This window comes from Hermetia illucens, chromosome 1 (genome assembly GCF_905115235.1).
Source record: "Hermetia illucens chromosome 1, iHerIll2.2.curated.20191125, whole genome shotgun sequence".
NCBI lineage: Eukaryota > Metazoa > Arthropoda > Insecta > Diptera > Stratiomyidae > Hermetia > Hermetia illucens.
Window position 1 is genome coordinate 75744527 of NC_051849.1, and position 17044 is coordinate 75761570.

A 17044-nucleotide genomic window follows, 5' to 3' on the forward strand; every position below is an offset into this window, starting at 1 on the left:
CGAAAATAATATTAAGATGGAAGAAGTTCTTTGGATTTGAATAGTCATGTTTCCCAGGGAATGAAGACCCTTAACCTTCCGACAGAAAGAAGGCACGTAGCCCAAAACAAGACATCCACAAAAAATATTTCTTAGCAATCGTTCTAAGTGATTTGTACCCTCCTTTAGTATCGCTGCATCGATGCCATCAAGTGCTTTAAAGTGTTCAAATGATAGTATAGCAGCTCTCGCCTTTTCATTGATAACAACCGCTCCTCGGGCGGTGTACTTCCAAGAAAGTCTGTACAGACTCAATTCTGGAATTCGTGAAAGTACCATTCCGTTTTCTAAAAGAGTCCAACTTGGTCGACTCATACTTATTAAGGACTCTGCACAGCCTGAAAGTCTCCCTTTCACCTTCCAATTCTTCACAATATTTTCTAAAGGGGTCTCGTTCTACGAGCCTCTTAAATTCACGCAATTAGTTCCGGAAATTTAACCAGTTTTCATCCTTATTGCTTTTGTAAGCACAATCTAGAAGTCGTCTGGTTCATTTCCCATCATGGAACCGCTTTACCGCGGTTGCTTGGGGAAACAGGACAAGTCTCTTCAAATCGCCCTAAAAGTGCTCAATTCAGAGTTTCCAATTGATCTTTTATCGCCAAAGGAGTTCTTAGTCTTGCCAGGGAGTTCATTGAATTTTGCCCAATCCATTTTCATACGATTCCGTCTTTGTATTACGGACTGTTCGCCTGCAATAGTCGGAATAAATTCTAAGTAACGGTGATCTGATGGTGAGACTTCATCTAGCACTCGCCAATCTCTAATCAACTCTAACAACTTTGAAGTGCAGATTGTTAAATCAATTACTTCACTTCTTCTTGGCTCCACGAACGTAGGAGCGCACCCTACATTCGCGGTCATTACACCAGCTGAAGTGATACAATAAAACAGCTTCTTTGTTCTAAGATTGCATTTGCCTCTGCCCCAACAAATGTTAAGAGTTCAAGGTCACTTGATTCGGCATACACTACAAGATCGCTTAGTCCTTGCGTCGGCGGAGGGCACAAAAAATCATAAGGTAAGTAAGCACAGGCAAGTATGACGTTTCTCCTCTTACCATTAACCTGGTATTGTAAGTTGACCGCAACGAGGTCCTGGGAAAATAATTGTCTCACCATGGTTGTCTCTAACAATTTTTATATCAGAATGCAGGCCCTCGGTCTCGAGGATCTCTCATCGAAAAAGAACTTAGTTTCCTTGACTGATCCAATATCACAGATTTTGTTAAAACGAACCCATGGCTCTTGAACCAGAAATATATAAGTACAGTCCTGCAGCCTGGCCGGGCTTATTGCCAGTAGATACGAAGAGGCTTTCGCATGATGCAGGTTAATTTGGCTGACTCTCATGTTTGTAGACATGAGTGTAATCCAATATGAGAACCGGCGCTAACTCAAAAGTCTGCTGCGTTTAGTGGGGAACTCACCGGGGTTACAAGCTTGTCCTCACCTCCCGCCGAAAGTTTCGCTTTCGATTTCTCTGGTGGTGTAACACCAGCAGCCCAAGTCCTCATTCCCAAGAAACTTCTGCTTCTGCCGCCGTGTCCGGGCTGAATAAACTGTTTACACATACAGAAATTAGACCAGTTGCGTTCATATCACCAGCTCCCTTTTCTTCCGCTTGTCCTGGTAAAGGCAGAGAAAAAGCTTGTGGCAGGCAAGCCTGTCGTCCCTTCTCCTTTGCGGTTAAAATTTTCTTCTGCCGAGCCTTCACCTCCCATTTTGTGGAAGAGTTAGGCAACAGTGTCACCGACAGGCCGGCCGTAGTCAGGTTTTTAGTTCCTCTCATTAAGAGAGTCGCTATACTATCCTTTCTGGCTGATTACACCGTAGACACTGGGTGTAGGTTTTCCACTGAAGTGGAGAGCCTGTTTTCCACAGATTTCTGGTTTTTCAGATTTTACGGAATGGTGGGTTCTGAAAATTGAAGTTTGAACTTTTCGACCCTCACTTCTTTGCAATTAATGTCTGAATTATGAACTTTTCGAAAAAGCTCTAAACGAGAAATTTCGTTTGATACATCACACGGCTATATTTAGTGCGAGAAGATTTTCACCTCCTCTTTGCTCATATAAGGATACGTTCTTAAACTTAAGCTAATGATGCTACTCTTGCATACAACATTTCCTCCAAATTTCGTGTTACTATGCGAAGCTGTTTCCGCGAGAAGTATAGTATGTGTAGCACTTTAATAAAGTTTTACTTATATTATAATGCCACAAATGCTTAGAATATTTGCTGAATAAAGAAGTGGTACCCAAAAAGTTCCAGATTCGAGTTCTCTCTCTCTTTGTATCCCAACATTTCGAGAAATACCCTTGATTGTGGCTTTGCAGAAACTCGCCAAAAGTCTCCGATTACAATTGGATATGAGCATATAAATCCCGGTATTCCGGAAACAAGTAAAACGTATGAATCAATAAAACAGCTAAAATGAGTGAGCTGTGTGTAGATCGGTGATGCCCAGCTGTTGAGACCAGTATTATTTCGAATATTGGCACTGTTCCTCCCCGAAATAAATAAGCCAGGTTGAGTTGAGATTTTTGGTACCTCTTATCATAAGAAAACAAATCTCCTTGAATAGTTCTTCAGGGTGAATGTTAACACCATAACGTCTAGACATCGACCGATACCCCGATGTAGCATCTTTGAATTAATCCAATTGCATTTTAAATCTGTACATCTTCAGAAGGCCCATATAAATTGCAAAAAAAGAAAATTTCACTCAAATCCGCAATTCCAATTTTTCTGCAAACAATCCAACATTCCAATTTTCATATCTAACTTCTGCGGTTGTTCAAATGATTTTAGCATAAAATAATTGGTTTTCCGGTCAACTGCAACCAACCACCAATTTAGACTCCCAGTTTATATTGCACTTTACTGCAACTCATCCAGGGCGTCGTGTCCTTTTGCCAAGTCGGTCCATTCTCATCTGCATTCTGTTAATTAATTTCTCTTAAGCAAACTACCGAATAACTCACTTCGAATTCCTCAACTAGAAAATTACATTTTAGACAGTGGAAATGTTGGTATAGGGAGCATGTAGTGTGTAGTTTAATTGCTTTCTCTGTTAGTCATTTACTATGCAACATTGAATTGTTCCATTGCAAATTGTAGGCGGAGGTACGGACAGCAACCTGGAGGAACCCTTAATACGTTTTGAAGGCTGAAGTTGGATAAAAAGCTCCAGTTACCAATTAAAATTTTATGTTTGAAGGGTCCAGTAATATCTGAATTGGGGGGTTCAAATTATAATTAAACATGCCGAGAATGTTTGGTAGAATTCTGGTGTCTCTACATAAATATCCACGCGAACTGTGCATCCGATAAACTGGCATTAACTGATTTCAACCTCTAAATCTTAATCAATCAAATGCCATCATTCTCTCACCAAAGCAGTTCATGCTATTCAGCCAGGACCCCCGCTCTTGATCCACTTCAAGTTCTTTTCTATGTATTTAGATTTATTTCAAAATTAAACCAATTTGCAGTTTTGAGATATTTGAATAGGTAAACACGCTGCCATTTGGCCATTTGCTTCGAAAACCTTCTGTCTCTCACTTTATTACTTCCTATCAAACTTAATGAAGGTGGTTCTGGCTTCAATTAACTCCAGACTTTATATCATCTGGAACCACAAATTCTCTCTACCTCCCAAGGCATCCACCTAATTCAGTCAACAGGGAAATATCCTAGTAACTGAATTTAAGTGATGCTCACTTGCAAGCGTCCTGCCACAGCCACGTCTGGTTGCAACTACACCGAAGATGGAGAATCTGCAAATGTAGCAAATCTCGGCTCTTCCGGTCTCGGCATGTGTTTAGATTTTATATTAAGTTTACTATAAATGTTTGGATTTAATTACGACTTTTATTGGGGGTTGTGCTAACTCGCACTCCTAACGAGGAATTTGTCGAGGAAAGTTCAATGTTCAGTTCCGAAAGTGGAAAGTTACATGGAAAATTTTATGGTCCCGATTTCATACCGGCAAATATTGGACGAGCAGATGCTGTTTGCCAGTCGAAAGAGGCAGCACTTAACAAGGGGGGGTGTGGTTTGTTTTTATAAGCAAGGTGGATGCTCTCGCTTTTGATGTTACAATTGAAAGGAGATGATGTACATATGTCAAAAGATATTTCAAAGATTTATATTTTCCAAATTATTTGATTTTTTGCACTCAATGAAAATTTTCCAAAAAATTTAAGATTTGCTGACTAAGCGTTTTCTGTTGAGGATTTTATTTACATTTTGAATACTTTGGAACAATAATAGCACCACGAACAAAGAATTTATATTCAATTTTGAAAGGAGTAATATTCGCGACTTCTGAGATTTAATTTAGAAGATAATAACGTAATATGTTCAACTTCAAGCGATGAGAAATACATTTACATTGGACCTGTACCTCAAGGACCCCTTCTGGAATTTCTATTATTTTTATTGCTGCATATGACCTTCCTTCCTTTCACACGTGTGTAGTTCCTGCTAGCCTAAGAGATAATCCTCTACCTTCGTTGAGCCCATTCCATTCATTATCATCAACGGCGAAACAACCGGTATCCAGTCTAGGCCTGCCTTAATAAGGAACTCCAGACACCCCGGTTTTGCGGCGAGGTCCACAAGGTCCACAAATTCGATATCCCTAAAAGCTGTCTGGCGTCCTGACCTGCGGCATCGTTCCATCTGAGCCAGGGTCTGCCTCGTCTTCTTTTTGTACTATAGATATTACCCTTATAGATTTCCCGGGCTGAATTATCCCGACCAGTCCCCCGCAACCTGTTGAGCGGGATTTTATCCACAACCTCACGGAGTTAGCAGCTTTTTTTTTGCTCCGAGGAATACATAAGGACTATCGAGATCATTATCTTGTACAGTAAGAGCTGTGACCCTAAGGTGAGCCGTTTCGAGCGAAACAGTTTAACAGTTTTTGTAAGCTGAAATAGGATATTTTGGCTGCCAACAATCGTGCACGGATTTCATCGTCATAGCTGTTATCGGTTGTGATTTTCGACCCTAGATAGGAGAAATTTTCAACGGTCTCAAAGTTGTAATCTTTTTATTGTTTTTGTTTGACCAGTGTGATTTGATGTTGTTCGCTCTTTGGTTTTTAAGCCCCTGACGTTACCACCGTGTACTCCATCTTGCCTTCATTAATGTGCAGCCCCAGATCTCGTACCGCCTGCTATCTGGATGAAGATAGATTAGGTTGTTCTTCCCATAACCCTGCCGCCCGGCAATTATATCTAACCGTTTTCATTTATTTTTCTTCTTAAAGCAATGATTCCCTCTACCACAAAGAAAAGAAAGTTTGCAGTTGCTTACAGAACGCGTAGCTAGTTCAGTTAACGAGAACGACAGCGCGTCCACCAGTATCTGAACCGCACGCCGACAAAGTTCTGCTTCTGATATTATATCTGGCCAAAGTACCGAATAACAAAGCGCTGATATGTATTAATAAATGCCTTTAAAAAATGTGCATGAATCCAAATAGGATCTACGCTGTTGTAGGAACGGGAGGTTCTGAAAACGTAAGGGGTGGGGATTTAAGCGAGTAGCACATAAAGTTACATTTTTTAACATTTAGCGCTAAACCATTAGCCGTGCCCCAAAGAATCAGACTTTCGAGGTTTGATTAAATGGAAACACAGTTCATAGGCGATGATATAGCGGAAAACAGTTTAAAGTCATTGACATAGAGCAAACAGGGTGAAGTAAGGAGCGGGGAAAGGTCGTTAATAAACAATAAAAATAATAAGGGAGCCAGAATAAATCATTGTCTGAATAAAGAGGAGGGGGGGGGGGGGGGGGTGGACCGGGATGTGCAGCCATCAAAACAGACGTGGCAGGATCGGTTGGAAAGGTAAAGGGCAAAACATAAAGCAAGTGGTATCTTGTGATTTCTAGTGCCGAAGGCAAAGTCAGTGCAAATGATATGCACTTCTAGCCGTGAATTCAGACACTTGGCGACAAAATGTGTAAAGCCGAGCAAGTTGGCAGAGGAAATACACTTAACAAAGCAGTGTTGCTATTTCACTATGTGGTGGCCAAAGTGGATGGACAACCAGTTGCTGGTATATCTTTCCAAGATTTCGTATTAAGAGGAGAGGAGACGGTAATTCTCGGCAAGTATACGATCGCCACTTTTGTGAATGGGGATGATGAGAGCCTCTTCCTACAAACCGGGAAAATGTTTCTTTTCGAGGCTTTTGTTGAAAATAAGTGATAGCGGAAGCGAGATGGACTGGCCAGTTTTAAGCAAGAAGAGGTTTGGAAGACCATCGTAGCCAGGGCCGGTATTGGCACCAAGTTTCTCAATGAGGTACTCGACAAGGAGAGGAGTAAGAATAGAAATGGGAGGCGATGCAGGGCAGGCTACATTCACTGGCGGGAGGGAAGATGAGTAGGGAGAGGGAACATAGACTGAGGAAAAGTAGCGGTAGGGTAAATCACAAGATAATTCGGGGGAGTTAACTGAGGAGCCAGAGAATTTAATAGACGGGGGAGATAGCTGAGCAGGACTCCCGCTGTCGTACCCAATGTGGGACCAGAAAGTTTTGAGGTTTCCGCGCTTTAGTGAATCTTCAATGTTGGTCCGATATTCGTTTCTGGACTCAGATATTAAGGATTTGACCGAGGAACGCATAGTTTTGAAAAAAAACTAAGTCAGCATAGCTTATAGAAGAATTGCTTCGCGGTGTGTTTTTGACGGATTTTCTTCTGAACTTCAATGGTGAGCCAGGTGAACAGGGTAAAAGTGTAAACACTTAGGGGAGGAGGGGATGTAACAGGGAAGAAGCTCAGATAAAATGGTATATATGGTGCTAAGTGCTTGGTCACACGTTAATGGAGAGAGGAGGGGAACCCAGTTGATTTCCACTAGGGCTGAGTTCAAACCTTCGAAGTTCGCCTTATAAAAGTTGAACTTGGTAGGCTTGCGCGCGATAGGAGAGTGGAGTCGGAATATCTGAGTACCGAACTCGAGAGCAGGATGATGGGTGTCAGAGGCAAGGTAAGAGGAAGCATGTTGGGATTGGGAAAAACAACGCAAAGGAAGGTTAGAGAGGGCAAGATCAAGAGTGCTATCTAAGTGGTTTCTAGAAAGGTTAAATAGAAGGGCGGCACAGCTGTACATGAAAGTGGATAACGGAACAGAAGAGTGGGTGGAGTTGTTAGAGAGGGAGGGAAGGCCAGGATTAATAAGTCAATAGATCATAGGAAGCCTAAAGCCGCCCAGAGGATGGAAGGAAATAAGGGAAACAAAACGATTAGGACTTCTAATAATCTGTCGAAGAAATCATTGTACAGGAAAGGGGGCTGAGGCAGGGAAAATGTACACAACGGGAGCATACGTTTGACGAAATGACTCGTACGGTGACAGAATCGTAGCTAGAGGAGAATTTACTTGACATATGCCAAAATAACCTCTCCAGCTCCAATGTTATAGCGACTTCAAACTTTCGTCGTCGGTTAATAGTATACATTCATACACACCGCCCTCATTAAGGTCAGAACTGATCACATTCCGTTCCCCACTTTTGAAATCTTGTAAGCTTCTCCAAGCCTTCTTTTGATGCACCGAGTCTTACCTCCGAGGCGTTCTCACTCCTCGGTCTTTTGGAAGGAGCCGTGTCTTTACTTATGACGTCTCCCTCTTCACTAGCAACTCCAGCATTCGGTGAGGATCGGGGTAACCTATGCGATTGAATAAGTTCCTCTCTTTCCCTTATACATTCTACATCCCTCTGGGCATATAATTATTTTCCCTGGTCCAGATTTAGATATATCCGTGAATTTGTCTGGAGAGTTTATGTTTTCACTGCTTGATCCAGGTAGCGATTTCGTCTCACCCGAAATGCACCTCGCTTTTGCGTGCGTAGTTTCTTTGAACACTCGCAGGTTGACGACAACCTCTTCATATCACTGCTCAAGTTTTTTACTGTTCGTTTTGGAAGTTTTGTGTAAAGGAAAATCTGATTAAAATCAATTTACTGTCTGGCTATGAAATCCCAGGCATACAATCAGTCCTGATGAGAGGAGAGTCCCTTCCGGGCCTAGAGTTTTCTTGCTGGTCCTGGAGAAAGGCCTTCTTTCTTCTTCATAATAGTGAGCAGTCTGTTGTGTATTACTCGTTCAAATAGTTTGCTAATGGTATTGACCAGACATATCAGTCTATATGAGGAAGGGTCACCCACTGAGTATTTTGACTTCGGGGTGAGTATCAGTTTTGACTGCAGGAACTTCGCCAGGATATGCATGTACTGCAGGAAAACTCGTATAGTTCACATTTGCTGGGAACGGTTTTCACTATTTATATTCTGCAACAAATTAGGACAAGTAAATGGTAGCGAATGTTTGCATTTTAGAAATGACTTCATCGACCTGCATGCACCACCACATGCATCAGAGTCAGCTTCAATATTCAACTTGGATGAATGGTAATAGATCTTAATGGAATTACTGAGCGTATGATGCTCCAAAATTCCTCTATAGGAAGCTTTGTGGAAGCAAACACTTGTAACATTCTGGGCAATATATCCATGATTGCTCTCCTAGGAAACGAGGAGAAAATAGGTAAAAGTATCCAAGATCAATCTTTTGAATACAACCGTTTCCTGCTGGGATAAGATGAAGAAGCACACACAAGAAAACCATCTAAGCAACATGGGCACACCAACACAACAATACCACTTACCTCGTCCCTTCTCGAAAAGTACTCAGTGAGATTCCGAGCTGTTGGTATTGTTCCTCCTGTCTATAGTCTTCTTTGGGGTACCCACACATATGTGTAAAATTACCGTATATAGCCGTACAATTACCGTATATAGCCGTGTGGGGTATCAAATGGAAGGTCTCGATTAGTACTTTCCGAAGCCTAGTTAGTTTTAACATCTGTTGGAAAGGCGCGAAGTGCGGGGCTATAAAGAGACCATTTCTTACATGGACCCATACTCCGAAACTACCCAACCGAAAAATCTGAAAAAAATCATGGAGCTGCCTGAATATGACGTTCAGACCTCAAAATACCCTCCATACCAATATCTACTCAAATTAAGTTATTAATAACATGTTACTATGTTTTCGGGATATTAACTAGAAACCTTCTTCAGTTTATTCTAGGTTCATAAGAATTTGTAGTAATATAGACTGTAATATGGAGCATGATAGCACGATATCCCAAAGTTTGGTAATAATACCAAAGGTACAGTTGCTCTTAGTTTTCTCTTCCATGTAAATTTACTACAATCCAAAACACTTATAATAATCGTTGGCACAACAATCCATATTGGATCAGGGCCTTGAAGTGTGTTAGAGCACTTCATTCACATTCACACTACAGTACACTGTAGGATGTGATCAGCATTACGCTCGCCTGAGATTATTACCCTGTTTTGACTGAGGTATTCATTCACAGCTGAGTCGACTGGTATCCAACGTCAAATCACGATACAAATCCCAATGCCGCCAGCGAGATTTGAACCGCGACCTTCCGCACGACAGCCTTGTGCCCTAACCACTCAGCTATCTAAACATTACCCATATATTACGGGCTACGTACAATTAGCATAGTTCTTACACTCAAATATACTTACAAGAAATACACAAAACCTTTCTTACCTGAAGCGTTGAGCTTCCGATTTTCGTGTGAAGCCAGATACAAATGCATTTAATTTAGAGAAAAAATTAGTTGTGTAAATGGTTCGTGAAAAATAGTGCACAATCAAATTTTTAACTACATAAACGGAACTGTCCTGTGCTCAAGGTTCCCCACATAAGAAAATCAGAAACCTTTCACACTGGAGGCGTCCAGGTTCCGATTTGTTTTACTTTTGTTATTAAATGCTCCATACGTCACCTGATAGAAAAAGAAGGCTTGACACTCAAGGGGATCGAATGGCACCCCGGATATCTTGTCCGCAGCATCATTAACTTTACTTTGCGGTTTCAGAAGAGAGCCCGCCAAACCTCCCTACTATGTGGAGTCATGGGCAACTGAAGGATGAATCGTCAATGATGGCGCAAAGGCGTTATGACTCACATAAGGGTTTCGCAATTGCAAAAATGTACAAGCATCAAGTTAAGGCTGTTCCGGATGAATTCTCTCTCTGTGTTACTATATAGGAGTAGCTCATAAGAAGCAGCTGTCACTGTTACTCGGAAGTTCTAAGCTTTCATCAATTTGCGTGACGCCAGTGAGGTTTTCCGGCCCAAGACAATAACAAACGAACTACTTCACCCGCGTGGTAACCAGATACGCATGAATGTGTTGCTCAGAAGGCGGAAGTGACAGTGGATAGGTTACACACTCAGAAAGAACGTTAATTCCATTGCGGGTTATACCATACAATCAAATTCAACTTAGGGTTAGCACAGAACTGTGAAGGAGAAACACCAGCTTATCGAATTGCTGTCAAAAATTTATGCCAATCGAATATAATTATAAAGGGTTTATCAAGCGACAGGTTGCGTAGGTATGTTACTTGTTTGTTTACAGAACGACGACGAAAGAAAAGTATGCTATATAATGAATACTGGCTCTCTAAATTTATTTGTCTGAACTCGAGGCAATCCAGACATAAAAATTTCTACTCATGATAATCGTTTATTAAAATCATGACAAACCTGGGAATTAATTTAAATATCCACAAAAGTAGTGGAAATAATGAGCTGAAAATTTTCATCAAATCTCTATTCAACTGATTATGAATCTATATAACAATACATACTATTGACCACTACTGCCAGAGATGTTTTGCTTTTATCTTTCACTTAATTTTCATATATCTGATATATAGACTAGTCTTATCATCATATTTAGTAGTGTTACTAAGACCTTATAATACAGATTATATTTAAATATCTCTACGAGTCTTACTGTCCCACTTTCGGTGGTAAAGATTAAATCTTTTTGCCACTCATTTCAGATCAATATAAAAAAGATGTTGAAAAGGTATCTATTCATTAGTAACCGCATTCTATTTAGAGATAATGTAACCAAAAAGTAGCTAAATATTTTCTGCAGGCAGTCATTGAATAAATTAAAACTCCATTCATGGTTACCCAACGCCTACGTGTTAGGAAAAACATTCAATTTTCAACTTATCCTCTAATCCCTTCACATGATAGGACTACAAAACAGTCTTAATTTGAGCAATTCATCCTAACTTTCACCAGAACGATGTATACCCTCTTAATTACAAATGACTTTCACAAAGTCCCTAAGTGAGGACCAACATATATATTATATACGAGTATATGTATATTAATGAAAATTACATACATTTTCACCCTTTTCTATTGTTGTTTTTTCTTCCAGTACCCCGTCACGGTGCAATGACAGCAGCGGTGTCCCATGCTCAAGTCACAATGACGGCACCAACAACCCAAAGTACAACCATGATAGCCTTAACCATGGGACGTCCCCCAAGTCCGGGCGGCGGAGGTGGCAACAATTCGAGTGGTTCTGACACAGATGGAATTGTCAATTCACCATCCTCAACCGCCTTACGACGTCTTTACTTTAAAAGCGGGCGCAACGCACGAACTAGGGCACCGACGGCAACGGTGACACCTGCTGCTGCTACCAGTGCTGTTCCAAAGGTAAGTTCACTCCAGTAGGATTCATAATTGAAATGATATGTAGATTCTATTAACGAGTTGAAAAAAGAACATGTCTTTGCATGCTATATAAATTTTGAACTTGTACAACCATCCCAATAGAGAAGGTTGGTCGCAACAATTACTGACAAGCAAGGAGTATGATACTAGTATGGGCAACGAAAAAGCTATCATCATTTCCGAATAAATTTGCTCGGCGACCGAATCAATTCAACCGGAACGCTACCCTATCCCCTGTAAAAGATATTGTGGAAAATTCCGGGAATAATCGTCCCCAACCCCTATTTTTCTATTCAGTAAAAATTGCTTACCATCAAGGATATTTTGAATATTTGAAAATAGAAATCAAGGGAACAAAATCTGATGAAGAAGGTGAACGCTTTTTCCTTTCAATGAGTAAATCCCTCAATTTGGGAATGGCTAAAGTATGTCTAGATCCATGGGATTGAGAAAAATCCATTTTCTTTTATCTGTTAAATACATCTTTCATCTTGCATATTACTATATTACTGTATTTCTAAATCTCGAGGTCTACTTCGGAGTATTGATTTCGATGGAACAACTGATACACCGAGATCAGATTTTTTAATATTTCTCTCTTGTCTTTATTTAGGTCTCGATAAGAGTTTATCGTAAAGAAAATTTAAAGCAATTCAACTGTTATCTTTTGCAAATGACTTTTCATGGTGAAAATGCTTTATAGTATTTTCTGCTCAGTCTCATCTCTGTAATTTGTATACCCAAAGTTCGTTTGCCTGCTCTAGTGTGGAACCAATGAAATTGAATTTGATGTTGGAAGCAACTCTCCCAAGAGGTCTCACTTTTGGCAGACGATGATATCAAAGCCTGTGTATGGTGAGGGAGAAGCTACAGCTTCTGAGCACTCAGGCCGTGTTGGCCCATTGTACTATCAAAGCCTACTTAACAACAAAATTTACGGAGCAGTCGAATCGGCGCCATAGAATCAAGGATATATCCTCTCCAGTTACCCGAGTTTATTGAGAACTGAGAAGTGTTATTCTGAGTAATTTCTTCGCTTCCTCGTTTTCGGCAGTAGTCAATTACCTTATTCTTTGCCCTTCACAATACATTTGAGGATTTCTCTGCCATCAGTTTGCCGAACGGAGCCAACCCATTGCTGTTGGATTTATAAATGTTAATGCTACTACATAGTCGTCGTATAAGTCATACAATTCATTGCTGTAGTGGATTCGCTAGACTGTTCCATCTGCAATTGACCCTTCAAACATGTCGTTAGTCACTTTCGACGATTGGATAACGTTTTTAAGCTTTCTTTGTATTTGAAAATTAGAGATGAATCGGAGCAATACTAAGAAAGATACAGCGATTTAAGTCGGGGTTATTTGGAAAATCTCACCAAAGCACTCGAGAGGAACCTCTGTCAACATTCAGATTGCAGCTTATGTGGCAACCTGTGTTTTCATTGAAAGTTCTTTGCTTTATGCAAGGTGTAAGAATCAGTAGTGGACCAACTACCCATGAATGGGCGTGATAAGCCAAGCGGAGCCGGGGCTCAAAAACAGACTAAAGAAGGCAGAATTCCTTGTAGACAGGAGCAAAAATGTGATTCGGACATCATGGATGCTACCAACATCCCTTATGGACCTGGCATCGATGATCCAGTGTAAGCTAAGTCGATGAAATTCGGTGCTCCTCATACCTCTAAAATTACTTTCAAATTTTGAACACTGTTTCCAAACACAATTTACAAGGTAATGATATAGAGTTTTTGTTTACAAATCTATTAATATTTTTCTGATTTTGCAATAATAAATTAGTTGATTTTTTTTCCCAAAAATCACGTTTGAAAAAGTGAAAAGTTGCAATTTCGAAAAACTCTCCCAGCGTTACCTGGGGAAAGCGATCATCAAATGAAAAAACTTCGATTTTTTTATTTCAGAAGATACAGTATCAGGTTATGAGAGGCACCGCAATATTTTTCGGAGATGCTTCCGACTAATTGCAGCATTTTACACAATATTCTTCGAATGGCATACCTTACCTATACCAATTCACAAAGTTATGCCTGCTTTTACGCGAATTAACGGTAAGGAAGGAAGTTTCATATTGTTCGGTGTTCATTCAGTATTTCATAGAAATCACAGCAATGAAACCTCACCACCAAGTACTTCGGCCCCAATTAGATTTTAGCCTCAAGTATTTTAGTCTATTTTCCGAAATCGGAACCATTCTTAAATTTGGACCTTTCCAAATCTATTCTTAGCATAATAGTTAAAGGTATATTATATTTATTATAATTTAGCAATGTTATTTGAAAGGCATATGTGCATCGAGGACGAAGATTCGCCTGATTGTCCGTTTGGCTTGGGAATGAGCATTAGTCTATAAGAAATGTCCCTTCTTAAAAATATGCAGTAAATGCATGGACAAAAATATTTGACACTATTTAGACTGCTCCTTTAAGAGTTTTGTTTGGGATACTGTCGAGATTAAGTGCCCTTTTATCGACTCTTTGCTTCACAGTTGCTTGGACCTCCACATCACTTACAGACAATACTTAAACAAGGTATACCTGGGAATTGAAAAGGTTAGCGGCGTTACATTTTGAGCCATTATTTCGTTTAGCAAGCTAGAGCGAGAAATCGATTCAGAGCATTTGGCCTTGTTTTTTAGATTGTTGCTTGGTAAGCGGTGATCTTAATCAGTTTTCTTAGATGTTCAATTAAAATGTTCGCCTTTTTTACCGCTCTAACATGAACCAGGATTCTGGAAAATTCAGTTAAAATTTTAGTGTTACTAACAAAGCTGTGAAAGATCAAATTAACTGAAGTCCAAGAATGTTATTATGCCACAAAAATGAGTAGCCAACCTTGCTCTGCATATAATTATGCACAACCCCAGTTATGGGTACTAGATAAAGAGTTCATCTGCAACTTTACCATCGCCTTACCATTCTAGGGACCTTCAAAATCATGCAGAAGGTAACATCGACACTACGCATAATGCAGCATTCCACAACGCAGTTCCCATTTTCGTGGTGGAATTTTGTCAAGGCGTTTTCGCTTACTCACTCTGGTCACCATACCCTGTAGTCAAGCTTTTCTTCTTCTTTTTCTGTTTCTTCAGTCTTTTTCCCGTTCACAAGCGGGGTCGGCTCGTCGTGATCGGTTTCGCCATTGGGTTCTATCGAATGCCTGGTCCAGCATATCAAGCCACCGTTGTTTCGCCCTGCCTTTTGGTCGTTTACCATCGACTTCGATGTTCACACCAATCTTGGTAAGTGAATTCTCGTTAGCACGAATTAAATGACCATACCATCGAAGACGCCTCTCTCGCAACTTTTCCACGATCTGTGCAACCCCATAACGATATCGGATATCCTCATTTCGGATGTGATCAAAACGTGTCACGCCACTAGTTCAACGCAACATCCTCGTCTCCATTACCGCAAGACGCCGTCCATTGTCTTTTATAGTCGGTCAACGTGCAGAAAAATAGAGGACGACAGGATGGAAGACATTGCGGTAAATTTTAGATTTGTTTAGAAATGTTCGTTGGTACGTTGATCACAAAGAACACTAGATGTGGAACGCCACTTCATCCAGGTTGTGTTAATGCGTGAAGCGATTTCATAACGCAATTCTCCATTGGCTCATAGCGTTGACCCGGGATATTTAAATCGCTCAGTTCTGGGCAGATCTTTACCGCTGACAGTGATTGTGCCTGTTTCGTGGGCATTGGTCGTCAAAAATTCAGTTTTGTTTAGATTCAATCTGAGACCGTGCTGCATGAGGCGATCACTCCATTTTTATACAAGTTGCTCGAAATCATTTTTGCTATTAGATGCTAGGAAAACATCATCAGCATAAAGCAGTGTATAAGGCGGTGGACTTTGGATGTCCCATGTGACGGTGCCCATAACAAGAACAAAGAGGAGTGGTGAAAGAGGAGGGGGCTTCCTTGATGAACACCGACCGATGAACACATGAAGCGGCTTTAATACACCCTCCATACTTCGAACTTTACTTTTTGGATTATGGTAGAGCAATTGAACCCAGCGCACGAGTTCTTCTGGCACTAAGTGTTGCCATAAAGCATACCAGATAAGTTCGTGTGGCACACGGTCAAACGCTTTCTCTAGATCCAGAAATGCAATGTAAAGAGGGCGATGCTTCTCACGATGTTTCTCCATGAGTAACCGCGCAGCGTGTATTGCGTCAGTAGTTTCGCAGTTTTTGAAAAATCCGGCTTGATTCACGGTTATGTCAACGATTTCGCGAATACGGTTGTCAAGAATGCGTTCAAAAATCTTCATGGTATGGGAAAGTAACCGGGTCGAACGGTAATTTGAGCATTCTGCTGGAGTACCTTTCTTTTTCTATATTGGAACAGTCGTACTTTCTTCCAGTCAGATGGTGTTCTTTCTTCCTGAATAACCCGATTAAAGAAGTCACTGAGCCACAGTGTTGGGTACCATCTCCTCGCTTCCCAGAGCTCGTAATGGTCGGTAATTGTGTAAGTAAGATCATTTCTTCTTTCTTCTCACCAAATCGCCACCATTTAATGCGCCGCGTGCCAGTGCGTTCCTCACGCTGTTTTACCGGTAGCTTAATTCGCAGCACGGCAATCAACGGCCGCTGTTGAGGTGCGATGGCCACATTTGGCAACGGCTTTGCAATCAGCGACGGTGGTAAAACGCACTATCCCACTATGAAATGTAGGAAAATGAGGCAATCGTTTGATGAACCATGTATTCATAAGTATAAGGTTATGGGTTTCCGCAAAATCGATTATTCGCTCGCCACCCTCATTTTGCGCTCCAAACCCCTTTCCCCAATGGCACCGTTACCTACTGTCTTTTCACCCATATGACTATTAAGGTCGCCGGCAATGATTATAGAGTCGTCAGCAGGCATCTGACAAGTCTTTTCATCGAGAAGTTGCCAGAAGGCATCTTTCTCGTCATCAGGTCGACTTGTCTGTGGTGCGTACGTGGTCAAGAAGTGAATAGCGCGATCAGCTGATATAATGGTGAGCTTCATTAGCCGATCATCAAATCGTTTGGTTTCTTTAATGACATCGCGGAAACCCTCTGAGGTGGCAATGCCAACACCATGTTGAGTGAGTGGGCTAGCAAAGTAAAGAAATTTATAACCATTTTTACCGCCTTAGTTCTGGGGATGTGCTGGGTAAAAACAGGGGGTACCAAGGGTTGAAGCCGGTTCTATAACGCATCTTTCAATTCTTAGTAAGAATTAAAACGGCACCGTCAGGCAAATTCACAGTAAATCAATATTAATTAATTTATTTTGGGCAAAACTAAAAAAAGGGAAAATAAAAGGAAAACACTCCCAACAACGTTTAAAATTATATAAATTGAAATATTTTTTTTCAGTAATTGT

The 17044-nt window shown here is 40.8% G+C and overlaps 1 protein-coding gene across 2 annotated transcripts in view; it reads left to right on the plus strand.

The window, feature by feature from the left end:
• The window catches only part of LOC119647289, a 751009-nt gene that overhangs the window by 643147 nt on the left and 90818 nt on the right, over positions 1 to 17044 (plus strand). For both annotated transcript variants that reach the window (XM_038048193.1, XM_038048194.1), the window contains exon 6: positions 11359 to 11642. In XM_038048193.1, the coding sequence (XP_037904121.1) occupies positions 11376 to 11642 (267 nt within the window). In that variant the 5' untranslated portion in view covers positions 11359 to 11375. The remainder of the gene's footprint in view (positions 1 to 11358; positions 11643 to 17044) is intronic.